The sequence below is a fragment of the Panthera uncia genome, chromosome D1, assembly GCF_023721935.1.
Source record: "Panthera uncia isolate 11264 chromosome D1, Puncia_PCG_1.0, whole genome shotgun sequence".
NCBI lineage: Eukaryota > Metazoa > Chordata > Mammalia > Carnivora > Felidae > Panthera > Panthera uncia.
The window spans coordinates 26805878-26833204 of record NC_064808.1 but is presented as its reverse complement, the minus strand read 5'-3'; the positions used below and the strand labels follow the sequence as shown (position 1 = coordinate 26833204).

Genomic DNA, 27327 nt, shown 5'->3' with positions numbered 1-27327 from the left:
CACAGAATCGGAAACAGGCTCCAGGCTCCGAGCCATCAGCCCAGAGCCTGACGCGGGGCTCGAACTCACGGACCGCGAGATCGTGACCTGGCTGAAGCCGGACGCTTAACCGACTGCGCCACCCAGGCGCCCCAAGGGAACATGCTATTCTTGAGCTCACATATACAGTGAGATCCAGCAGATACGACTGTGGCCTTTTGTATAGATTATCCTAACCATGTATAATAGAACAGCAACAAACCTAGGTGGACAGTTTAAAAGATTACTCAGAATGAATTGGGAATTGGAAACCAAGGAGGTGTAAAGGATAGCATTTGTGGTGGAAAGAACATGAAACTAGGAATCTGAGAACCTGGGCCTTTTTTTCTCTCCATAAGAACTTGTTGGACTTCAGGCCTTTCTTCTAGATCTACTAGACCAGCCTGCTTTGAGATAAAGTTCTAGCAAGAAGCAGGTGCTTAGAGGAGATTCAAATAGAAGTAGTTCCATTGATATATGTGTTTGTAAATGGTGGATGGGGATGGAGCAGAAAAGCAACTTCAGGGATCACCATTAGTTTGATCATAATGGCAACTTTTAGATGTACTCATTTTAATAGCTGACAAAATTTTGATGACTAAAGCTGCTTTATTTAAAATCAAATTATTTGTTTGTAAATGACCTTTTATTCCTTACATTTTGGGGGCTTTTTTAAAAAGAAGCCATAGTTACATAATTGAAACAAATGGGTCCCCCCCCCCCCCCCCTTCTAATTTTTTGTTTGCTTGGTGCACCCCCCCCCCCCCATTAACAAATTCTAGAAGTGTATGGTATTGTTAGGCAGATCTAAGTGAAGCTGTAGATGGAATTGGAAATGAAGTTACATGATGGGAGAAACTTTCTTAACTACAGCTTGTTGAAGACAGCATAGTCTTAGCTTTATATGATTTTAATCTTTGAGTTTTCTTTCTAGATAATCAGAGCTTAGTGTTTGGTAAGTTGAATTGAATCTTACCCTCACTGAGCAAATTCTGTATGCATTCAGTATTTTATTTCCTTCTGGAGCATGATTTTAACATACTAAAATTCAAAGAGAAAAATTAGAAAATCTGTAGTTGAACAGATTTATATTGTTTTAAAATGACCATTTTTTGGAGAGTGAAGTCAACTATGAAACTAAGGTACTTTGTTTTTCTACTAGGCAATAATCAGAATACTTTAGAGGTTGGTTATAGTTTCCATGTTAATATTGAATTGTTAGTTTCCTGGTTTGGGACATAGATGAAAAATACATTTATAATTTATTTTGATTATATTATTAGTCCTCAATTTGGTAATCATTAATTTCTATCCCTTGTACATTTTTCTGCAGTCATTGGAATTGGGGAAGATTGAATTATTCCGAACATAATAAGGCATTTGAAATACACCAAGATAAAGTAGATGCAAGTGTGTTTGTGTAGAATGCTTTGCCAGGTGCACTAGACCCAGAAAACCACATTCTGTCCCAGTTAATTTGTTTTGTGGCATGAAGCTATGTGATGGAATGTTAATGTCAGCAACCTCTTTATTTACGCACCAAGGAAAAAGGAGTAGTAATTAACACTTTGACACTCCCCCATTGATGTGTAATTGACTGTTTCAAAGGAGCACTGGTTCATAAGCTATTGCATGCATTAAAATTACGTTTTCTATATTGCAGCATTTTAAGACAAGGGTCAGTGACAATGCAGAAATTGCTCAATGATGCACATTTTTTTATTACTGCATTAAGGTTTTGACATATTAGTAATGAATAAATGTTTCCATAAAATTAGATTTTTTTATAACTTTAAAATTGAAATATGACACAGAACACTGTGACTTCCTCTTCAAAGGTAATGTTCTAGTTTCATGAAACAAAGCACAGCTTTCTACAAGTCTGTAACTCATACTTCACTGGCTTAATAGTTTTGATTTTGAGAACAAGAGTTCTAATGGCTTTAAGTTTGGGTCTTGTTTTAAAGTATCATCAATTTGATATGTTTTTAAATGCCAGTTTCCACGTGTAAGACAGATCAGGTTTTACATAATTCACTCTAGAAATAATCTTCATTTATCTGATATATTTTTAAGTATATGGCAAGCTTGTAACTACACAGAGGGTAGCAGAAAAGAGTTATTTATATGTATATTTATGTCAAAAGATTTTAGAAACTTTAGGAGTGTCTATCATTTTATCATACTAAAAGAGAACTGTGTGTACCCAGAGAACTGGGAATGTTAAAGAATTTTCTTGTACTTGAAAATATTTAGTAGTAGTTCTCTGTGATAGGAAGAACATAGAGTAACATTTCTAATTTATGGTGCCAACTCGAAATCAAATTCTCCATTTTGCTGTTAGTTTCTTGAACACATAGGCAAATTAGCGATCTTTTATTAGAAATTTGTAAAAGATACTTTAGGCAAAACATCTTATTAAATGTGTGTATTTTTGGTTTTACATGTATTACTAACATTTATTGCAAATCAGAGTCTGGTTACGAATATCTGGATTCTACAGGTGGCATCAGTTTATCAAAAACACTTTGTTTTATTAACACTGACAACTTGGGCCAACAGTAAGCATTATCTTGTGTCAACTGAATTGCCCTAACATGTCTACATGTAATCCGGTGTTACACAGTTGCTACCTTCTTGCTTCAGAAAGTTAATCAGCATCTAATTTGCATTTGTTAATTAGGGTTAATGTGCACTAATTGATTTTTTGATGCTTGTAGATTTCCATTAAACCCGGTTAGCAATACTTACTTGGATACCTCATTCATTTGAGTTATGATGATCATGTTTTTGTTGAATCTGTGCCAAATAGAAAGCCTGCATCATAATTACAGCTAATTAACAGACGATTATGTCCTATATTAATGGGCTTCCCTTGTCTTCTGCTAATATATGTTATAAATTTCAAGTTTATTTATGGAGTGCTTAGAACTTTTTTAACAATAGAAACTTGAGTCTCTTAATTATTAGAGGGTACATGATTGATCATTTGCTCAGTTTACATTATTTGAAATTTTAGAGAAAAGGAATGTGTAATTTTAGATTAATTTAGGAAGCTCGTTTTATATAATTAATAAATTAGCATCAAATCAGCAAAGTAGGATATTGTGTTATAATTCCGCTTTTTCCACTTAGGAGCAGGTAATAATTAGAATATTCAGGATTTGTAAATATTTATTTGCTTATTAGTTGTTTATGTTATAAGCGAATGTATTTTTTAAGCCTAGTACTGTCACTTTGACTATACGTTAGTCATTTAATCTCTTCGCTCTTCACATTTTCTTGTTTTTTAAAGTGAAAGCATCAGGACTAGGTAATTTGTTAAGTTTCCTTTTGGGTTTCGCAGTTGTTTGTGATCTGAATAATTGTAACAGCAGGTTTCATTAGAAATTATAAGGCAGAATTTGAATTATTTGTACAGTTTTCTACTTCAAGTATCCTTGTTAATGGTACTGTTCCATTTCATCTTCAGTGTAGCCTGTAATTGTTTTTTTTTTTAATTTTTTTTTTTTAATGTTTTTATTTATTTTTGAGACAGAGAGAGGCAGAGCATGAGCAGGGGAGGGGCAGAGAGAGAGGGAGACACAGAATCTGAAGCAGGCTCCAGGCTCTGCGCTGTCAGCACAGAGCCCGACGCGGGGCTCGAACTCATGGACTGTGAGATCATGACCTGAGCTGAAGCCGGACGCTTAACCGACTGAGCCACCCAGGCGCCCCAGCCTGTAATTGTTAAATGATAAACACACTTTTGTAGTTTTGACTTAAGTGTTAAATCCAAAGTGACTTAAAGGGAAATGGAATGTTTTTGTAACTGAGTGTATATGAAAATATTTTAAGGCTTCGTGTTTACTAGTAATACTGACAAAAAGTAGATAAGGAATCCTGTGTTTAAATAGAGAACAAAGAATAAAAATAAGTTTAAGTAAAAATGTTCTTATGAAATGAACTTTGTACATTTTATCTCCTAAAATGTATAACTAAAACGTGTAAAATGTGCAGAACTTTAAGGGCTTAAAAAATACCATTTTATAGCCCATTCTTTTTTTTTTTAATGTTTATTTTATTCTTGAGAGAGAGAAGACAGAGCATGAGCGGGGCAGGGGCAGAGAGAGGAGATACAGAATCCTAAGCAGCTACAGGCTGTCCGCACAGAGCCCAACGCAGGGCTCGAACTCACGAGCCGTGAGATCATGACCTGGCCAAAGTCGGGCGCTTAACCGACTGAGCCACTCAGGTGCCCCTGTAGCCCATAACTTTGTTCCTATCCAAAGTTCTTAACTTTGAACCTATCACCTGTGGCAGTGTAGTAGTAAAAAAATGTGGTTCTAGAAAAATAATTATAATATTACACAATTTATTTATGGGGTCAGTTTATGGTTTGCAGATATAAGCAGCTTTGTCAGAATTACTCTGTAAGTGCTCTCACAGTGACTTCCACAAGAGTTTGATACAATAGTTGTGATTCTTCAGATCTTTAACTAGTGTGGATATTCATCAGGCTTTACCCCTGTGTTATTCAGGTCTATTACATGAACAGAATATGGCAAAAATGAGACTGCTTACTTTTATGGGAATGGCAGTGGAAAATAAAGAAATTTCTTTTGATACAATGCAGCAAGAACTTCAGATTGGAGCCGATGATGTTGAAGCATTTGTTATTGATGGTAAGGCAGAACATTTTCATTTTTTTCCTAGAATTTCTCTTCTACCTTGCGGAATAGAAGAGTTTGTATCTTGAAACTGAGTCATATGCTAACAAAGCTAGAGTCTCTTACAGCAGATGTGTATGTTTAGTACATTTGCAGACTATTTTTGCAGCAGGGTGAAAATTCACTGGAAATACAAATTGCTATGTGATTTTTGGTGTTCTGTCCCTTGAAATCATACAGAATAAAGGCCTTTAGGCAGTATACTACAGTGGTTAAGAGCCTAGATTTTAAGTATCAGACCTAGTTTGAGGGCCAAGTCTTCTGTGAAACAGAAAAGTAGGAGTTACTACGTAGTTGTGAGGATTAAATGAATGAATACAGGTAAAGCACTTAGCCCAATGCTTGGCACATAGTAAATGATCTGTAAATATTGATCATTATCAGTTTTTTACAAATGGCCAGAAATAATTGCATTATAAAGTGATTTAATTGTTAGAAATTTCTTTCTGGGCTTTTTAAATTTGAAAGTTAGGGGAATTGTACGGTCAGGATTAATAAAACGTACAGAAGTGTTGACATGGTTTCTTTTTAATGCTCTAAGTCTCAAATGGTCCAAAAAGAAGTAATATTAGGTAGGAAATTAGTATTCCCCCCCATATGTGATTGTAGGGGAGAACACTTAGAATTTGTAATAAAAACTGTACGTGATATTCAGTGTAGATTTGCCTGCCCAGCAACCATAGGACAAATGCATGACCTTCCTCTTGGTTCCATCACATTGCTGTGCTAATGTTATTAGATTGAAAGAGTCAGTTTGTAAAATATTTGAAAATTGTAAGGTTTTATTGTGGTTTAGTTTTATATCTTAGCTGTTTTTCTTGGGAATTTTCCATATAACATATCATGTAAACCATCTTTTTTCAGCGGTAAGAACTAAAATGGTTTACTGCAAAATTGATCAAACCCAGAGGAAAGTAGTTGTGAGGTAAGACACTTAAGATTTTGCAGCATTTTGTAGAACAATTTAGTTTGTTCTGATTATTTCAACTTAAATGTTTAGAGAATGAAGGTGGTGTTCTTACCAGTTGACTGTAGTTAAATAGTTGCTATTTATCATAATTTTATTAAAGTTCAGACTGAATGTGATTAGCTTATTTAATGAAAGAGTCCTATTTTCCAGCACATTTCATTTAATGGCTCAGCATTGGCTAGAATACTAATGACTTTTGTGTCTGGTGTATGTAGTTCAGGAAAATAGAACGTTTAGCATCAATATGGTAAAGATTTTTAAAAAATAATTTAGAAGCGTAAGAGAATTAGAAGCTTATGTCTTTTATGTATATTTAACCTTGTTTTTGGCTAGATACAAGTGTGTAGTATTGTAAAAGAATGCCAGAAGGATAAAAGATTAACAACTTTGTTTTTAATTTTTCAATTTTTAGTCACAGTACACATCGGACATTTGGAAAACAGCAGTGGCAACAACTGTATGACACACTTAATGCCTGGAAACAAAACTTGAACAAAGTGAAAAACAGCCTTTTGAGTCTTTCTGATACATGAATTTTTATGCTATATAGAAAATATTGTTCTTTTTGGAAAAAATCCAAATCATAGTAAAAAAAACTTCAATTTGACTACAGTCTGGACATTTATTGTCTTAAAAGAAATGTAAAAAGTCACAAATTTCAGAGAATACAAAGTAATAAGTTACAAAGGGTCACCACCTATCTTGTATAATACGGAAGTTGTGTTCTGCAAGGAAAGGGGTTGAAGGTGCAACAAGAGCTTTTTGGTAAAAGGATGTACAGAGGAGAGCACATTTTCTTAAGGCGAATTGGATGCTACCAAGCAATCTTAGCTACCTTAGATGAAGCATTTGCAAAAAAACATAATTTCATCACATGAAAAGAAATTGGAAAAGTGTGTATAACTGTAAAGCTTGAAGTGTAACATTCTGTTCTAGTCAAAACCATATGATTGATATTTCAATTAAGTCCATTCACTACTTGAAAGCATTTATCAAAGTCCTTTTACTCTGTCATTTTTTCCAGCATCTCTTCTGTTTTTCTTTTCTTAGGGTGGTTGTCATTTTCTAAGCTTAGGAACTTTTCGATTTCATTAACTTGATTTGTTTCCAGGCTCTGCCAGTCCTCTTCACCAGGAGATGATGCAGCCACATTGGTAGTATCTTTAATCTTGATTGCCTGAAAATGGCTTTGTGGCAGAGTTGATTTCAGAGGCTTTATTTTCACCTAGGAAAGACCAAACTTATTTTACTTAGTGTTGAAATTACTCATTTTTTAAAGTCATCAACAAGAGTTAAAATCCTTAAGGCTGTGCAATTATGACTATGTGATAAAGCCATCATTTTTCTTGGCTAATTTTCAGCAACTACCTTAATTTGGCACAAAAAAACAATAAAATGTGAATGTGGAGGCTTAGGTCTGTGTAGTAGCTCCTTAAGATCTCTAATAGAGCCCAGTACTACCATGAACCTTTTCTAAAAGGTCTTAAGCTTACACTGAAAGAAGATACTTAAAACAATTACAGATAAAAATCTGTTTTGTCTGCTACTCCCCTTCCCTTCCCAAACATGTCTATGTTTTGTATCTTCTATCAAAACCAGGAGAAAATTAAAAATGCTAACAGAGGTAGACTGCCTTATAAAAACTGCCTTTTACTTCATGTTTCCTCTCATGCTTCAGAGCACCACTGTTGGACAAACAGGAAAGAACAGTGAGGTATTTGGAAGTTGGCATGTTTCCAAGGCACTGCATTGGATCATACTTCTAATACTGTGTTTAAAAATTATGTAAGTTTTTAATTGTAAGATTTTTTTTCTGATAATTATTGGAAGTTTAGAAAATAGAGGAAAAAGTATAAAGAAATCAAATTCATTAGTAATCTATCCAGGGAGACCAGTCAACACATTTTGGTATTGTTTGCTACTATCTTTTTTCTATTTTTAGTGTATTTGATCATTCTATAGAATTTTAGATCTTGGTTTTTCCCTCGTGGGCTATTTCCTCAGTCTTTAAAATTTCTCATAAACCATTGTCAGTGGCTGCACAAAAATAAATTTGAGTTAATTTCCTGAAGAAAAATAAATCTTTGATGGTCTTCTTGGATTCCAGATAAAATCTTCTGATAAAAAGTCACATATTTTAGAAATGAAGAACAGGATAAGAATGACATTAAAATTACCTAAAATCCCAAGTACCATTAAACATTTTGATGTAAATATTCTGGTCTCTCTTCTGTGTATATATACACTTTTAAAATCTGGATCATATTTCTGTCTTTTTCTGTTTTGTGTTAAAAATATTTTTAGTATTTTCCTCTGCTCTTAAAAAGTTAACAACATCGCTCCATTATATTCCATGTTCCATAATTTAATATGTTGAACATTTAAGTTGGTGGGAAAAGCTCAGTTATAAATTAGGCTATAATGAATGTCATTTGTTAATAGATCTTTGTGAAGATCTTCGAGTACTGCCTTACATTAAAATCTCCCACTTTGACTGGAAAAGGTGGCATATGCATAACGTTTTCAAAGCAAGATTACAGAGTAATAATTCTTAAATGAGCTTAACTGTTTACATTTAACCTCCCTTTCCCAAGAGTTGCTCCTTCTGGATGGGTCTGTTTGGCTCCTGAGAATTCTACAGTCAGCCACCAGTCCCCTTGTAATCTTTTTTTTTTTTTTTTTAACATTTATTTATTTTTGAGACAGACAGAGCATGAACGGGGGAGGGTCAGAGAGAGAGGGAGACACAGAATCTGAAACAGGCTCCAGGCTAGCAGTCAGCACAGAGCCCGACGCGGGGCTCGAACCCACACACCACGAGAACGTGACCTGAGCCGAAGTCGGACGCTTAACCGACTGAGCCACCCAGGCGCCCCAGTCCCCTTGTAATCTTAGCCTTTGTTCCTTGCAGTGACGCTATGTCATAGTTTGATTGCCTATGTTTTTATGAAATAACATATGAAAACAAAAGTATCAGCACAGGACTGCCAGGAGACCACAGGCAAGTCATTTAAGTTTTGTGGCCTCACCCTTAGCACCATTTAGTTGCAAAATGCTACTGTAGAGTAACTGGTAATGGATAAAAAAAATGTACATAAATGTGTATTTCTGATAATGTCTTGAATGTAAAAGTGCCCAACATATGTCATTTAGCTCACAGGGCCAAAATGACTGTAGGTCATCCATGCAATACAGAGAATAGATGCAGAGAAAGCAATCAAATTTAAATTTAGTTGCTGATGTTGAGATAAACTCACTGATGGTACCTAATTTTAACCTGTTCTTGCCATCACAGTGTGATGCAGTTTGGTGCATTTGTCATCAAGTATAAATTACCTGATTTTCGTTATTCTTTGACTTTTTATCTTGATGATGGAGAGGAAAAAGACATTTACACATAACTACTTTAGTTTCTTTCCCCTTAACTGCCTACTTGGTGGGAGGGGCAGGAGCAGGGATAGGCTGGAGAAACAAGATGGAGCGTAAAGTTTACATTTAGCAAAACTTGTCCGAATTTGACTTACAGAGGTTTTGCAGCCTATAGCAGTAATTCTAGTTCCAGAGATGTTGCTACATATCTTTACTCCTTCCTTTCCTAAAAAATCATTACCTTTTTACCTCCTCTTTCTGCCTAAAAGATCTACTCTTAGGCCTAAAATTGCCCTGAGCCAGATTACTAGCCGCCTTTTTCAGCCTGGGCTCACTTTTTAAAATTTAAATAATTTAATTAAAAAAGGAAAGTAAGGGGCCCCTGGGTTGCTCAGTCAGTTGAGCATCCACCTCTTGATTTTGACTCAGGTCATGATCCCAGGGTTGCAGGATTGAGCCCTGAGTAGGGCTCCTCTCTGAGCATGGAGCCTGCTTAAGATTCTCTCTCTCTACCCCTCATGTGCGTACTTTCCCTATTTAAAATAAAAAATAAAATACATTGTTAAAAGTTGTTACTTGTTAATGCTGTGTTAGTACTACAATTTTTAGTTTATAGGTGCTAAAGAGAAAGTTATTTAATATGAACTTCTAAAATTAAAAAAAATACACGATGGTTTTAAAATCTGTCCCCACGTAGTTGATTTTTTTCTGTAAGTGATCTTGCCAAACCTTTTTACGTTATACTTTTTAGGGGTTAACACCTAGAATTGCCTGTTTTTTTAGATTTTGAACAATACAGCCTTTTTCATGCTAAAGTTTTGTACTCTGAGATAATAGTAACTTAAAAATTTTGCCCCAAAACTGGTCAGCTGTGCTTGCTTTTCATATGACAAATGGACTCTTGGAGCCATGTAATGTCTACAAATGTATATGCATACACACACATACATATTCCTATTTGATATTATATATTAAGGATATTTGATCCTTTCTCCTACTGTCTTCTAACCGAAGTAATTTAAAAGAAATTCCTTTGCAGTAGTTTCTCAAAATGATGTAATTAAGCAATGTCAAGAACAATGGAATTTAATTGATTGGATTATTTTAAGGCATCTTTTATTAAGAAAATTTTAAATGCTCAAATGCCACTACTCCTAAATTTAGGTGACTAAAAAAATAGAAGTAGATACATAATACACTACCTCACACTGTCCTTCCCCAAACAGGCTGGATTATATCTATTTGATTTATGCACTGTGACTTTTTCCTGCTGTTTTCCATCAACCTTAATTGTGAAAAATGGTGCCATGTTGCCCTCTTGATATTATTTTGGAGATCAGTTAGGTCTTAAAGCATCCAGATGCATACAGTTCTACACATATCTGTAGAATTAGCTCACTAAGGTCTGCTCAGCAATATTTTTAATTGACTTACGTGTTCTGTGGGAAAAGAAGAATCGTAAAAAGTCTTTGCAATTGCATTCCTCTCTTTGCTGGGCTCTCCCTTGGGATCTGGATGGATACTTGAGCTATTCAAAGTGTCAGCAACTCTGTTAATGCTGGTAGTATCTGGTTGACAAAGAGGAAATGGCAACAACTGAATTTTATTCTCCAGACACTCGTTTTAGTGACTGAACTTGTTTTTCTCTGATCCTATCTATGCTTTTGTATTTAAAAAGTAACTATTTCTATTTTGTTTTTATTTTTAACATTTTATAGTTTACATTGACTTTGCTGTTAATACACATAGGCATTTCATTTCAGAAAACATTTTTTATTGCTGCTTTCTAAAACCTGATTTCATGTTAAAATGTGTGAAATGGCATAAATACCTTCTAACATAACGTAACTCACATAAAACGTTATCCTTCTTCCACTGGTTATTGCATTGCCACAGAGGTAAACATTTATATGAAGTGAGCATCTTACAATTCAGATTAATGGGAAAAGTCTGAATCAACTAAAAGTCGTATTTATGAAATATATTTAAAGAAATGAGCCACAGTAAGAAGCCCAACAAAGGGCTGTCTAGTAGGGATCACTGGAATTTAATAAATAGGTAAAAATGATTTAGAGAGACATGTCAGCTTTGAAGGTTAAAAGACACTTGTATCTTTTATGAGTGGACATTTTACAAGCTGAATTTCTACAGAATTTTAGATCTCTCCCATCCTTATTGATATCACAGAGATTGAAGATTAGCCCCTTCACTAACAGCACTTGACAAATTGCAGCATTCAACAGATTCAAAATTAATGGAATCTGAAGTTACTACATTTTATTAGGAAAGTAGGAAGTTTTTACAGTTTTTGGTGTTTTCTGTTTTTCCCTACATTACTTCTCCATTTATGCTGGTAAACCTGATACACTTCATTTTGCTTTTAATTCCCAATTTTTCTTCAAAGTTCTATCAGTTGTCTTTTTAAAAGAAGCCTATTAGCTAGCTCTGAGGGCCATTCAGAGCTTTCCTTGTAATCTGCATTACTTTAATGGGTCTAAATGCATACTGTTAAACCAGCAAATAAATTAGTTTATATTTACAAATAATTCTGAGAATATCTTTAACAACCTCCGTAACTTTGATTGTGAGATTGCTGTTAGCAAAAGATTTTTTTTCATAAACTATCGTTCAAATTACATTTGTACAGCACTTATACATGATATGTGGTATATTTCTATTTTTAAATATTTTTAGTGGGAAGAATTTCAGATACACAAAGAGTATGAACCTCATACCATCACCCGGCTCCCAACACCCATCACTATTAAGTCATATGTAGTTCATCTACCTCTCCCCTATTTTTTTATTCTAGAATATTTTTATAAAGCAAGACTTGGACATAATGTTATTTCATGTGGTGGTTAGAATACACTATTCTCTGAAATAACGTTTGAATGTTTTAATATTGGTACATAATTAAGGGATTCCATTTAAAGTGTTTCAGTGACAAATATCAATGATCTGAAATGTATTAATGTTATACCTCAACAATACTTGTAAAATGAAGACAAAGCTGGATTCTAGTACTAGTGAAGGGACAGCTAAAAGAAAAATTAAGGAAAGCAGTAGAAAATTCGGGGAAGCAAGTGAGGGAAGGAAGTTTTTTCAGTATAGAATGAAAAGGAATAAACATGCCCACTGGCAGAAGCCTTAGGAACAACTTGACTCCAATTAGGTAGTTGTTCCTAATTAAAAATTAATACCAGGGCCTGTGTTCATTTCTGCTGTTTCCAGTTCCTTGAGGATTTTTTTTTAATCTGCAATATGCGTGTGCACCTCAGTACCTGTTGATACTAGTGGCTCAGATTTAGGTGAAAAGTCCCACTTACGTTTAAGGAAAACCTTTCCCACTTTTACCTATATACATATATGGAGTATTCTGTATTTTAGGTTTAGGCAGTTTTTATTTTTTTTTTTTTTTAATTTTTTTTTTATTTTTTAATATATGAAATTTACTGTCAAATTGGTTTCCATACAACACCCAGTGCTCATCCCAAAAGGTGCCCTCCTCAATACCCATCACCCACCCTGCCCTCCCTCCCACCCCCCATCAACCCTCAGTTTGTTCTCAGTAGGTTTAGGCAGTTTTTAAACGAAATGGTTTCATTTGAAACATAATGGTTTGGAGACTATCAAGGATAACGAGTAGAAATTCAAATTTTAAAAGAAAACCTAAACTTTTTTTTTTTTTTTTTTACCTGGACCAGTATCCTTCCTGATATCATCAACATTTTTGCAAAGTGTCACTGAAACCATATTTTTGTTTTCTGATGGGCCTGTTGGTCTCTCCTGCAGCAACAAAGGAATGCTAGAGGTTGAAGTGCTCAGTGTTTGACTTTCAATTTGATTTACTTTTGACCAAGGACTGGGGTCTAAAAAATTCACATATACTGGAATTTTCTCAGTTTTTTTATCTGAAGTTGAAAGATCAAAGGCTGACCTTCCACTTCTGTTTACTAAATCTCCAGATGGCTTTATGTGAAATGAACATGATTCTTCCAGCTGTCCTTCACTGTAAATTTCTCCTGAAACGATGTCATTTAATGACTCTGTTTTCTCTGTATTATTTAACAATGTATGCTGTCTTTCATTAACATTCACAAAAAGGAAGAGGTCATTTTTTGTGGCTTCAGTTATCTGATTCTCATCAATCTGACTCTCTTTATTGGAAAACTGTATTTCTGTGGAAGTTTTTGTAGGAATAGCCGTTTTCATGTCTTTGGCTTGTGAAGTATGTACGTTCTCATTGTTAATCTGGAGATGGGAAATGGTGACACTGTTTTCTAAACATCCCAAACAGTTCTTTAGTTGACTAGTGTCCATATCATTCAGATTTTTCCATACAGTTCTTTCCCTAGGGCTTGAGTTGGGTTTCACCAATGTAGGCATAATATTAACATTTTTATTTGCATTCTTAAGTACTTTCAAATTATCACTGAAAGCAGATGAAATGGGGTGGTTAACTGCTGTATCAAAGGAAATAGGTAGTTCTGGTTTCTCTGAGGTATCGTTACAGATTTGCCGAAAAACTGAAGTTTGTTTAAATGGCAATACACTGCACTCACTTTTTTTACTTAACAGTTGCATTTGGTTTATTTTACATTGTTTATCATCTAACATAACATTACTTGAATCCTGCAAACTGTATTTCTGACACTGAACAGGATTTTTTACATTTAGAGATGAATCCAGATCTGCTCCGGTTTGGTCACTATTTGGAATTTCCTTCTCCGTGGCATTTTCTTGAATCCCTGGAAGCAATCTGAATTGTTTGAATGGTTCATCTTCAGAACCATCTTTCTTTTGATTTGTAAGGTGAGACATCTCATTTAAGATATTGTTAGATGATGTTCTGGTATTTTCAACCTCCAGGTGGATGTCTGCATAGTGAAGATCAGATCTTTCAGTTCTTTCTAGGTGTATCTTTTCTGTTTCTGTCGATCTGTCTGCCATTAAACATGAATTGTTTGGTGACTTAAATTCTGTACAATCATTGTCTTTTTCCAAATGCACCTTGTCTTTTTTTTCTGAAGTAACTGCTTTTCTAAGGTCTGTAACATTTAAGGTTTGTCCTTGACTGATTAGTTCTTTTTCTATGCAGAGGGTTTTGCTTAGGGAGACTTCACTTTGATTTTCATCCTGAGGTATAGCAGGATCACTTTCATTCTTGGAGCTTTTTTCAAAAAGCTGTAAATCTGTCATGATGAGAATACAGTAAATTTTTATATTACACACTAAAGCCTGCTTTTATAAGACAAAATGTATGACCTATTTTTATAAAAACATATTTAGTCTTAAATATTTTATTGGCCATTACACAAAACACCAGTTTTACCTAAATGTTGAGTTATCTTTGTCATATATTTAGCATGCTAAATATTTTCGGCTCTCCTCATATGAAATTTTTATTTCATAACAACAAAAGCATTTTTGGTTTAAAAAGGGGCAAGTAGGTTGAGGATATTACAAAATGGTTTTTAGTTCTCTAGTCTATTACACTTCCTTTTGAGCATACAGTACAATTCCATGTACACACAGCTGAGTCGATAAAAATGAATTTATCCTAACAAGTTAGACTCTAATTTCTATTACTACTGTCAAACAAAAATTTAACCAAGGAAGTCTGAAGATCTAACTGGCTTCATTAAATGATCCATTCAATCAGCATTCCACCTAGCAAATAGAAGCCCCACTGAGCTATAGAAAAGGAAAGGTTTTAAAAGAGAATGAGTGGAAAAAAGAAAATTATTACCAAAGAATCCATTGTTTTAGGCAAAGTCACTCTCCTAATGGGAAAGGGGCCTACCAGATTTCTTATTGCTGACCAGGAAATTCCAGGTTAACTGGTTAAAGGTTATATTCCTGGGGGTTGAAACCACAGTTTGCTTAGGTACTGGAGGCTTGCTGACATTGGGTTCTTAATACAAGTGATTCCATTTTAGGTCTGTAGTTTTCTTTTTATCACTATCTACGATCCAGAATTGCTAGCTGATTTCTTCAAGACTGTCAGTTGTCACTTGATCATTACCTTCTAAGTATTTAAAAATTTTTGGATACTTTTGGGCAAATGTTGAGAATACTTATTTTATTCATCTGGGTTTTAACCATAGATTTTAAATTTTCTGTATAGTTAAAATAACCTAGAATACAACATTCAGGATTTGAAGGATTTTAGTCCATTCATTCTCTCTACAACATCTCCACCAAGTGGTTGTTCAGCCTAGGTTTGAACATGTTCATACAATAAGTTTATGGTCTTTAAACAACTCTTTTTCAAGACAGACAAATTAGTAAATTACTTCAATGGTTACAGAAAGGTCTTTTGAACTAAGGAAAGTGTTCCAGGTCTGATTATCAGAAGGTTATGGGTAGCCCAGAGAACACACTCCCCAAGGCAGTGAAGGCAGAAACCATAATGCAAAACGCCATGGAGTAAGTGATTAGGGAAGACAGGAATGTAATTTTCCCCCAAAATATTGACTGTAAATGACATCTCAAAAGAAGCCTGTCTTAAGACCTACACAAATGAAAAAGTATTTCTTCAGATACAGTACAAGATCCTCAAAGACTATATATAACTGATGTTCCCCTAAATTCCATACATGGCCTAGCACAGCACTTTGACAGATCCTTTATTTGTAGGAGAAAAGGTGGGGTGGGGCTCTCAATACATCAAATTAGAAAATAGCAATGTGTTAGGTTACCTTCTATTATTTCTATAAATGGGTCTTCTTTCTTCTCCTCTTCTCTGTAGTTAGTATCTGAACAAAAACTCATAGTGTCTGTCTTTATTTCTTGTCCAGAATTACATTTCTGTATGATAGTATTTTCTGGTTTTTCCATTGACATTTCACTGTTTTTAGTATTTACTTCTGGAAGATTCTAAAGTAACATGGAAAAAATACCTCTAATGTAAAAAACATATTGTTAAAAAGTATAAGACATTTGAACAAATTTTGCTGGTAAAAGTGGAATCTGTTTCAAGTCAACCATTCAGCAATTTCTATTTAAAAGCCAAATTATTTTTTTTACTAAGTTTAATATACTACTTTTTAATTTTTTTTAATGTTTATTTTTGAGAGAGAGAGCACGTGTACGGGAGCGCAAGAAAGCAGGGGAGGGGCAAACAGGGAGACACAGAATCTAAAGCAGGCTCCAGGCTCTGAATTGTCAGCACAGTGCGTGACGCAGGGCTTGAACTCACCAGCCTTAGAGATCATGACCTGAGCTGAAGTCAGACACTTACTTAACTGACTGAGCCACCCAGATGCCCCAATAATACTCTTTGTAACAAGATCACTTTAACTACATTTTGTATGGTCTATCATATTTAAACAAAATTGAGACCCTTTGATGTTTTCAAACATGCATTCCACATTATTATGAAATTTCACATATATAATAAAAGAACCACTCTTATTAAAAGCAAAGTAGTCATGGCAAGCAAATTGTTTTGAGTGTTTGGTATTTTTATGCATCCTTAAAATAATGAATCAATTCAACCCCCTGTATATTCAGCACTTGTTCCATGGAAGCACTGCACTAGGCTTTGGGATACAGTGATGAACAACATAGTCCCTAGCTTCAAAAAACTCACAATCCAGTGGGGAAGATAGGAAAAGAAATAATGTAGATGGGGATAAGAAGGCACTCCAGGGAAAACATGGCATATACAGATGCTTAAAAGCAAGCAAGAGTATAGTCTTTACATGGAACTACTCATGATTTACTTCAGCTAGAGCTTGGACACTGGGAGAATGGAGAGAAATGAGGCTTGGGATGTTATGCCCAGGTCATTAAGGGCCAAATATAGGATGCTGAGGAGTTTCAGGAAGACAACTGAATGGTTTTAGACAAGTAACATCTGACTGGAAAGACCATTCTGGCTGCAGCATCAAGAATAATGTTTCAAACTCGTTGATTAAAACCTGCAATGAGAAATAAATGTTTTACAACAGCAAGCACACCAAGTAATGTCTACTCTTAATGTGATGCATTATGTTTCATATGCACTTTATTTCATTTTTTAAAGAGTACTGGCCACAAATCACTAATTTCCATGACCACTAGTAGGCTGTGCATAGAAGTCTGAAAAATACTGAATTAAAGGGAGACAACATGAGACAGAGATGCATCAGAAGAGTGTCACAGTGTCACAGTCCATGTGATAGCAGTAAAGATGAAGAACTGAATAGATACAAGAAGTATTTACAAGCTAATCAATAGGACTTGATGAATGATAAGAAGGAGAGTCCAGATTGATTTACAGAGTTCAGGTTACAGAATTCAGATTCACCATAGGTGAATGGATGTTATTTACTCAGCTAGAAAACAGGAGTTAGTAGCAGATTTGGAGGAAAATATCATGGGTTGTTTGAACCTGCTGAGTTTGAAGGGTTAGGAAGATATTAAAGTAGGGAAGTCTAATGAACATTTAGATACATGTATCTGGAGTTTATGAAAGAAAATTTACCTGGAAGTGTATATTTGAAAATCATGGATAGACAGATGGCAACAGAAGATGTACAAGTTGATGAAACTAATAAGAGTATATTTTGAGGGGGAAAAAGGGTATAGGATAAAATGCTAATGAAAACCATTGCAGGAAAAATCAGCAAAGGAGATTGACAAAAAACAATATGGTAGTTAGGAGAATAAATTCAATTCTGTTTATAAAGCATATAACTCATGGTTGCTTAATTAATGGTAAGAATAACTATTATTTCCACTTTAAAGAGAAGCTTGAGAGGGAGAAACACAGAGGAGTAAAATATGGTAGAAGAAAAGGAGAACGGGTATTCAAGAAGGAGACCGTATCAATGTATTATCAAAAGGACTGAAAAATGTCCATTGGAAGTAGTGTCCATCCATTGGATGGGGTGGGAGGGGTGAAGCCAGATTGCCCTATGTTGAAGGATGAATAAATAGGAAGGAAGGAACTAAAGGGTATGAGTTTAGACCACTCTTTGAAGAAACTTGACTCTACAGGGGAAAACAGACTTGTATTTAGAGATGGACATAGGATCAAAAAGTTTTTTTGTGTGTACTTGTAAATGGGAATATATACACTAGTAACTCAAATGTAACTGACACACATGAAAATATGTTTAATAAAAATGTAAATAAAAACTGATAAAAGTAACAGGGCGCCTGGGTTGCTCAGTGGGTTAAGCATCTGACTCTTGATTTTGGCTTAGGTCATGATCTGACAGTTTGTGAGTCTGAGCCCTGCATTGGGCTCTGCACTGTCAGTGCTGAGCCTGCTTGGGATCCTCTTTCTGTCTCTCTCTCCCTTCTCCCCCCCTCCCCAAATAAATTAAAAACAATTTTTTTTAACTGATAAAAGTATTCGAGTTTGGGTACACAGGTACTTTTATATGTGGTTGGTGGGAGTATAAATTGGTACAATCTTTCTGGAAGGCAATATGTGTCAAAACTATAAGTAAACAAGCTCTTTGACCCAGCAAAACTGTTTCTGGAAATTTATCCTAACGAAATAATTGCAAAAGTACAGAAAATTTGTACAAGGATGTCCTACAGTAAAGGGCTGTATAAATTAATTATGGCACAGGAACTGTGATATGTCAATTTCAACTGACTTAGAAAGACATCCACTCTTAGAGTTAAAACAAGGCAGTTCCTCAAAATGTTTATTATAGAATTGCCATATGACTCAGCAAATCCACTCCTAGATATATACCCCCCAAAACTGAAAACAGAGACTCAGATGGTTGTACGTCAGTGTTCAAAAGAGTGTTATTCACAATAGCCAAAAGGTGAAAACCCAAGTGTCATTAACAGATGAATGAATAAACAAAACATCGTGTATCCATACAAGGGAATATTATTCTGCTGTAAAAGGAATAAAGTTCTAATACATGCTGCAACACGGGTCAACTCTGAGAACTTTATGCTAGGTGAAATAAGTCAGACAAAAAGGAAAAGTATTACACAATTACACTTACATAAAATATACAGAATAGGCAAATTCATAGAGTTGGAAAGTAAACTAGAGGTTATTAGGAGCTGGGGAGAGAGGGAAGTTGGGAGTCACTGGTTAATGGTTACACAGTTTCGGTTTGGGATGATGATAAAATCCTGGAAATGGTGAAGATTGCACAACTCTATACTTGTAATTAATGCCACTGAGTTGTAATTTTAAATGTCAACAGAAACAAATGACAGAGATGATGGATTTAGCAAACAAAATTTTAAACTATTATAAATGTTCAAGGATTTAAAGGACAACAACATGAATATAATAAAAAATATATACCCCCCACACACACACACACAAAAGAAGTGGGAATTCTAGAGATGATATATACAGTATCTGAAATAAAAACTCACTGGATAGGCTTAACAACAGATTAAACAAAATAGAACAAAAGATAATTGGACTTCAGGACACAGAAATAATAGAAAACCCCAATCGAAGAAGTGAGAGAAAAAAGACAAAAAGATGTGCAGCACCTGGTAACCTGTGGGATGTTTATCCTGCTAGTTTAACATGTGTAGTTGAAGTCCCATGAAAGGAAAGGAAGGGGACAGAAAAAAAATCTGAAGTAATGACCAAAAATCCTCTAAATTTAATGAAAACTATAAATCTACAGATTCAAGAATTCATTCCACAAATCCCAAACAAAATAACCAAACCAAGGTACTACATCAGAGATAAAAAAAACAAAAACACTTACAAAGAGGATGTGAATATAATAACTGTAGACTTCTTGCCAGATGCAACGTAAGCAAGAAAATAGTGCAACAGCATCTTCAAATTAATGAAAGAAAAGTATTGTCCATCTAGAATTTTATATCCAGTGAAAATACCCTTTAAAGATTAAGGAGAAATAAACATTTTTCCAGACAAAAGCTGTGAAAATTCCTCACCCAGATGCACCTGTGCACGCACACACAAACAGACACGTACACACACACACACACACACACAATTAAAGGAAGTTCTTCAAACAAGCAATAGGATACCAGGTAGAAACCTGGATCTACAGAAGTGAATAAAGAGGGCCGGGAATGGCAAATATGAGTGAATATAAAAGATATTTTCTCTGATTTTTTGGGTGCCTGGCTGGCTTAGTGAAGCAGTGACTCTTGATCTCTCAGGGTCGTGGAGCCTACTTAATTAAAAAAAACAAAAAGACATTTTCTAATTCTTAATTTTCTTAACCAGGTAATTAACAATTAAAAATGAAATAACAGGGCTGTGTGGCTCAGTCAGTTAAGCATCTGACTTTGGCTCAGGTCATGATGTCGCTATTCATGGGTTCAAGCCCCACATCAGGCTCTGTGTTGACAGCTCTGAGCTGGGACCCTGCTTCAGATTCTGTCTCTCTCTCTCTCTCTGCCCCTCCCCTGCTCACACTCTGTCTCTCTCTCTCTCTCAACAATAAACATTAAAAAAAAATTGGGGCACCTGGGTGGCTCAGTTGGTTAAGCGTCTGACTTTGGCTCAGGTCATGATCTCATGGTCCGTGAGTTCAAGCCCCGCATCAGGCTCTGCTGACAGGTCAGAGCCTGGAGCCTGCTGCTTCAGAATCTGCATCTCCTTCTCTCTCTGCCCCTCCCCAACTCGCATTCTGTCTCTGTCTCTTTCTCAAAAGTAAATAAACATGAAAAAACAATTTTTTAATTAAAAAAATAAAATTAAACTAAATAAAATAATATATGGTGGAGTTGATAACATACGTGAAAGTGTATTATAAAAATAACACAAAGACTGAGTAAAAGAAAATGAGAATATAGTATTGTAAACTTCTTACTAACCAAAGAATTTAACATAATTTTGAAAACAGACTATGTTCAATTAAGCTCTAGAAAAGTAGTTGACAAACTATGGCCAGTGGGCCAAATCTGGCCTACTGTTTTTGGAAATATAATTTATTAGTACACAACCATGCCCATGCCTATTTATTTATGAACTTAATGCCACTGAACTGCACACATATAGTTTTAGTAAATTTTATGTATATTTTACCACAATATATATATATATATATATATATATATATATATATATGAAACAGTTCTCAAAAAGAAAATATAAAAATTCCTCATGTTGATTTTTTTTTTTAATGTTTATTCACTTTTTGAGAGAGAGTGTGAGCAGGGCAGGGGCAGAGAGAGAGAGGGAGACACAGAATCTGAAGCAGGCTCCAGGCTCTGAGCTGTCAGCACAGAGCCTGATGTGGGGCTTAAACTCACAAACTGTGAGACCATGAACTGAGCCGAAGTCGGACACTTAACCAACTGAGCCACTCAGGCACCCCAGACTTTCTCATGTTATTACTCAACATAAAGAAATTATGAATATTCCCACTGAAAAAGTAACAGGATGAAAAGGATATATAATGCAAACACTACCCATAAAAGATGGAACAGCTGCATTAATATTATACAAAATAGACTTCAAGATAAGAAATATTACTAGGATAAAGATGGATCAGTTAATCAAGAAATAACAATCATAAATGTATATACACCTAATAATAGAGCTTAAAAACACACAAAGTAAAAACTGACAGTACTAAAAATGGAAAGATAAATTCACAAAGATTTCAATAGTCTTCTCCCACTAATTGATAGAAGTACACAAAAAAGATCAGGACAGAAAAGACTTGAACATCATCATCAACCAGCCTGATCTGACATTTATAAAACATTCAACTGACAAATAACAGAATATGCATTCTTTTCAAGAGCACATGAAATATTCACCAAGATAGGCAATATGCTTGGCTAACAAGTCTTTTGAAAAAGGATATTTATATTTAAAAGGATATATTTATATTGAAAAGGATAAAAGTCTTACAGAAAATGCTCTCTGACTACAACTATATTATATTTGAAAACATTAACAGAAAGATACTTGGAACATTCTCAAATACTTGGAAATTAAACAACAGTTATAGGTCATACCCATACCATGGCTCATACCCATTCCCACGGATCAAGGAAGACCTCACAAAAGGAATTTTAAAATATGAATAAGAATGATACCACTACAGGGGCACCTGGGTGGTTAAGTGTCCAACTCTTGGTTTCAACTCAGGTCATGAGGTCTCATGGTTTCATGAGTTCAAGCCCTGCATTGGGTTCTGCGCTGGCAGTCCAGAGCCTGCTTGGGATTCTCTCTCTCCCTCTCTCTCTCTGCCTCTCCCCCACTTGTGCTATCTTTGTCTCTCTCAAAATAAACCAATAAACTTAAAAAAAGTTAGAATGAAACCACTACATATCAGAATTTGTGGGACGAAGCTGTAACAATGTTTAGAGGACAGTTTATAGCTTTAAATGCTGATACTAGAAAAGAAGAAAGGCCAATAATCAATGATCTAAGTGTCCATGTTAAAGAGCTGAAAAAACCACATCAAATCCAAAGTAAGTAGAATGTAAGTAAGGCTCCATAATAAAGTTAACAGCAAAAGCCAATGAAATAGTAAATGAACAAACATGAGACGGATATCAATGAAGTCAAAACCTGGTTCTTTGGAAAGGCAAATAAAGCTGAGAGTCTAGCTAAATTGACGAGAGAGAGGAAGAAGAAGAGGAGATGGAATGGGAGGAAGGGAAAGGTGGGACGCACAAATGAAAGAGAGGACATCCGTATAGATCTGATAGAGAAAGGGAACAGTAAAGGAATATTATGAGCAACGCTTTGCCAATAAATTTGACAACTTAGATGAAAAGGACAAGTTCCTTGAAAGACAAAAATTACCAAAAATGATTGTGTTGTAAGTCTCCAAGACTACCCCCAGGTTCCATGATTTGCTAGGAAGACTCACAGGACTCAGTATACAGTTGTGTAGTAGGTCCCCTCCCTAAGGAAAGGAAAGGAAAGGAGAGGGAAGGGGAGGGGAGGGAGAAGAAAGAAAGAAAGAAAGAGAAAAGAAAGAAAAGAGAGAGAGAAAGGAAGAAAGAAAGAGAAGAAAGAAAGAAAAAGAAAGAAAAAAGAAAGAAAAAAGAAAGACCTCAAGGTATGCATACATGACAATATCCCTCACAACCTTGTAACCTAACACCACTTAATCAGACTACATGTTAATGTGTGACCATATATGGGAGACAAAGAAGTAAAAATATATAAAAAACTATGCCACTTGGCGTTCAAGGCTCAGTTCTTTGGGAATGAACCAAACTGAGAGGTGCCCACATGAATAAAGTTGCTTCCTGGAAAGAAAAGCCTCAGTGTCACAACTCTCTGTGTGAGAATCCTGCTACAATTGTACTAATGACTAAGACTTACTACAGCAAAAGAATACACAGCAAAAAAACATCACAAGGAAATATCAACGTGAAGTCTGGAGCAAACCAACAAATTCTATCTAATATTTAGTAAAGAAATAAAACCAATTCTACACAATACTCTTTCAGGAGGAGAGAACACATTCTAGCTCATGAAGCCAGTATTACTCTAATACAAAAACCAGACCAAAAGAATACAAAGAAAAAATAAGCAAAATATACAAATCAGTATTCCTAATCAATGCAAAATCCTTAATATACCATTAGCAAATCACATCCAGCCATATATAAAAATATAATACATATTTCAGGAAAGCATATGAGGGAGGGAGACACAGAATCTGAAGCAGGCTCTAGGCTTTGAGCTGTCAGCACAGACCCTGATGAGGGGCTTGAACTTACGAACAGTGAGATCATGACCTGAGCTGAAGTGGAATGCTTAACTGACTGAGCCAACCAGGTGACCCAGGAATGCAAGGTTATTTTAACTTTGGAAATCAATTAATATAATTAATTGGTTAATATTAACATATTGACAGAATAAAGAAAAAATATGATTATCTCAACAGATACAGAAAAAGCATTTCTCAAAATTTAATACTGATTCATTATAAAAACTCAGCAAACTAGGAAGAAAAGGAAACTTCCTCAATCAGATAAAGAACACGTACAAAAAACCTATAGCTAACATTATATGAAATGGTGAAAGACTAAAAATTCTCCATCTGAGGGGCGCCTGGGTGGCGCAGTCGGTTAAGCGTCCGACTTCAGCCAGGTCACGATCTCGCAGTCTGTGAGTTCGAGCCCCGCGTCAGGCTCTGAGCTGATGGCTCCGAGCCTGGAGCCTGCTTCCGATTCTGTGTCTCCCTCTCTCTCTGCCCCGAGCATGAGTTGGGGAGGGGCAGAGAGAGAGGGAGAGAGAGAATCCCAAGTGGGCTCCAAGCTGTCAGCACAGAGCCCAACACAGGGCTCAATCCCACAAACCTGAGCCAAAATCAAGAGCTGGACGCTTAATGGGCTGAGTCACCGAGGCACCCCCACTGTCACCACTTTTATTCTACATTGTACTAGAAGGTCTTAACTACTGCAATAAATTGAGAAAAAAATAAAATTCATACAAAGCAGAAGGAAAGAAAAAAATATCCTTAAATTCACAGATGACATAATGTATGCAGAAAACCCAAAAATTAGGTTTGGGTTTATTGTAACTACCATTACAATAAATTTAAAAGGTAATAGGATACAAGGTCAATGCACAAAAATCAAATTTTACTTCTATATACTAGCAAGAAACAATTAGAAAATTAATTTTTAAAATACTGTTTATAATAGGATCCTAGAACATGAATTATTCAGGGATAAATTTCACCAAACATTTTAAAGATCTACACAATGAAAATGACAAAGCATTCCTGCGGGGTATTAAAGAATGTCTAAATAAATATAAACATATGCCATGTTCATGAATTGGAGGACTCAATAGTTAAGATGTCAATTTTTCACAAATTAATCTATAGATTCAACACAATACAAAGTCCCACAGACTTGTTTTTTAGAAAATGACAAACTGATTCTAAAAATTATATGGAAAGCAAAGAACTCAGAAGAGCCAAAACAATTTTGAAAAAAAAAAAATTGAAGGATTTGCACTACCACATTTTGAAACTTCTTACAAAAGCTATACTAACAAAGGCAGGGTTGCATATTGACTTAATGATGAACATATAATCAATGGAACATAATAAGGCATTCAGAAATAGATCTATACATATATTAGATCAATTAACTTTCAAAGAACATACCAATGTAAAATGAGAGAAAAAAAATGTCTTTTCAAAAAATGTACATGTTGGAACTGGAAATCCATGTCCAAAAAAATGACCCTCAATCCTTATGTCATACTGTACACAAAAATTAACTGAAAATGTATTATAGACCACATGCTTATACTATTTTAAAATTTGAGACACTTAAAATATAAAGCAGGAAGAAAACCATCAGTGATGGTCCTAATTTCTTTCAGTTTTGTAACCACAAAACACTTGAATTTTACCTGAAAGTTCTCGTTTTCCTCAAACTTCTTCTGATGACATAATTCATTGTAATGTTCTTGTAACTTAATATGAGTTTCTTTAAGTGATAACTCATTTTTAATCTCATTAATTTCTCCAGTAAGTTCTTCAACCTAATATAAAATTTAACCAAAAATAGTTGTATAAGTGTGTTTTATATGAGAATGTTTTATTAACACAAGTTTTTGGAAAAAGTAAAAAATAAAAAAGATGACAAAAGTAATTAATATCAAGAGCTACCATTTATTGAATTGTGCTGAGTACTTAATAAACATAATTTTATACTTATAAAAATCCCCAATTTACAGGTGAGAAATGTAAAGCTCATAGATGTTTAAGTAATTTGCCTAGATCAAGTGGATATAGTCAGGATCCAAACCCAAAGCTAAATCTAGGGTTTGTATTCTTAACTACTATATTAAACTACCTCTTGTTACAAATGAAAAAGTATTATTCTTAATCATAAAAGCTCTATAAAAGTTATGCCTTTATTGCTTTTTCGAAGTTTTATTTTATTGTTGCAAATTAGACATACAGATTTTAACTCTACTGAAGAGTACTGAGCATTAGTACAACAAAAACTGACACTTCAGCCTAATATTTACATCTATAAACTGGGCTTTCACTAGCTATTTAAAATGTCATAATCTTTTTCTTGGGGGAATACTCTTTCATGGGAACCTCAAATATAAGACAAAGTAAGTGCCACTGAGTCCCTACAGAAGCTAACAGACATGAACTCACCTATTACTTTCCCTTCGTCTCATCTGTTGTTAACCTTTTAAAAATCTATCTGTGCAAGGTACTTCTCTTCCAAGGCTCAACTCTCCATGAGTTCTTTATCCCATCCTTTCCAATCTCCCTCAGAGCCTACCTCCAGCACTAATCTCCTCTCTGCTGCTTATTTACAATCCTTCCCAATATGCCAGCATGTTCTCCTCAGCCCACAAATATGCTCTTCTCACATTCCTAATTTATTTTTATCCTTGACCCATTTACTGTCTCTCTCACTTCTTAAAATAAAAATCCACACTTGCTACTTTCAAATTCTAACCTCCCATACTCCTTAACAACCTGACTTCTATCCTCATTGGTCTACAGATCCCTCCCCCCAGCCCCCGCTAGCAGATATCACCTGCAAATTAGCAAAAGGATTTTTCCCAAGTTTCATACCATTTAACAGCTCTGTAGCAGGACTACGTTGCCTACTTGTTCTTGGAACAGCCTCTTTTGTTTTCATGGTACTATTCTTCCTCTTTCCTCCAACGTTGCTCACTGTTCTTACCAGGCTCCCCGTCCTGCCCTGCCCCAACACACACCCACCCTACTCTTTCTTCCATAGGATTCGTCACAAGTCCTCCACTCCTTCCATAGATGATTAGAACCGTACCTTCAAATTTCATCTTCATGCTAATAAATCTTAAGTCTGTATCTCATCTCCCAACCCCTCTCCTTAGATTCAAGTTTTCTAAATGCATGGTATGCATTTCAGGCTAGATGTCCTGCAGGCAGTATAAATTCAGCAGCTTCCAAATTAAACTCATTTTCATCTACAAATCTTCTTCTCCTTCCACCTTCCTTATGTCAATGACATTATCATTCTACTAGTTATACTAATCACAGAGTCATGTTTGACTCCTTTCCCCTTCTAATACTTGTATGTAAAATGTCACTTAACTCTGCCAATTCCACTTTTAAATGCTTTTCGCATCTACTCCTCTTCTCTGTTCTCACTACTGTTGTCCTCACTGACACCATCATAGGCTCAAGGTTAGATTATTTACAGTGTTCCTCTTACTGGCCTCTTTCCATAAAGCCATCTTCCATTCTGTTGCAAGAGTTATTTTCCTAAAAGATCTATGTCGCTTCTCTGCTTTAATATTCTCAATGGCTTCCCTTTACTTACAAAATTCAACCTCCTTAGTAAGGAGCC

The 27327-nt window shown here is 35.2% G+C and overlaps 2 protein-coding genes across 3 annotated transcripts in view; one reads left to right on the top strand and one right to left on the bottom strand.

Annotated features, from left to right (window-relative positions):
* Positions 1–6304, top strand: part of EIF3M (eukaryotic translation initiation factor 3 subunit M) — a 23958-nt gene extending 17654 nt beyond the window's left edge. The window contains exons 9-11 of one of the 2 annotated variants that reach the window (XM_049648661.1): positions 4539–4682; positions 5592–5652; positions 6110–6304. In XM_049648661.1, the coding sequence (XP_049504618.1) occupies positions 4539–4682; positions 5592–5652; positions 6110–6230 (326 nt within the window). In that variant the 3' untranslated portion in view covers positions 6231–6304. The remainder of the gene's footprint in view (positions 1–4538; positions 4683–5591; positions 5653–6109) is intronic. The other variant, XM_049648667.1, reaches the window with a different exon arrangement.
* The window catches only part of CCDC73 (coiled-coil domain containing 73), a 127833-nt gene continuing 106593 nt past the window's right edge, over positions 6088–27327 (bottom strand). Inside the window, exons 13-17 of the mRNA XM_049648681.1 lie at positions 25376–25507; positions 15771–15948; positions 12765–14261; positions 10501–10634; positions 6088–6922 (exon numbers count right to left, since the gene is read on the bottom strand). Coding sequence (XP_049504638.1) covers positions 6701–6922; positions 10501–10634; positions 12765–14261; positions 15771–15948; positions 25376–25507 — 2163 coding nt within the window. The 3' untranslated portion in view covers positions 6088–6700. The remainder of the gene's footprint in view (positions 6923–10500; positions 10635–12764; positions 14262–15770; positions 15949–25375; positions 25508–27327) is intronic.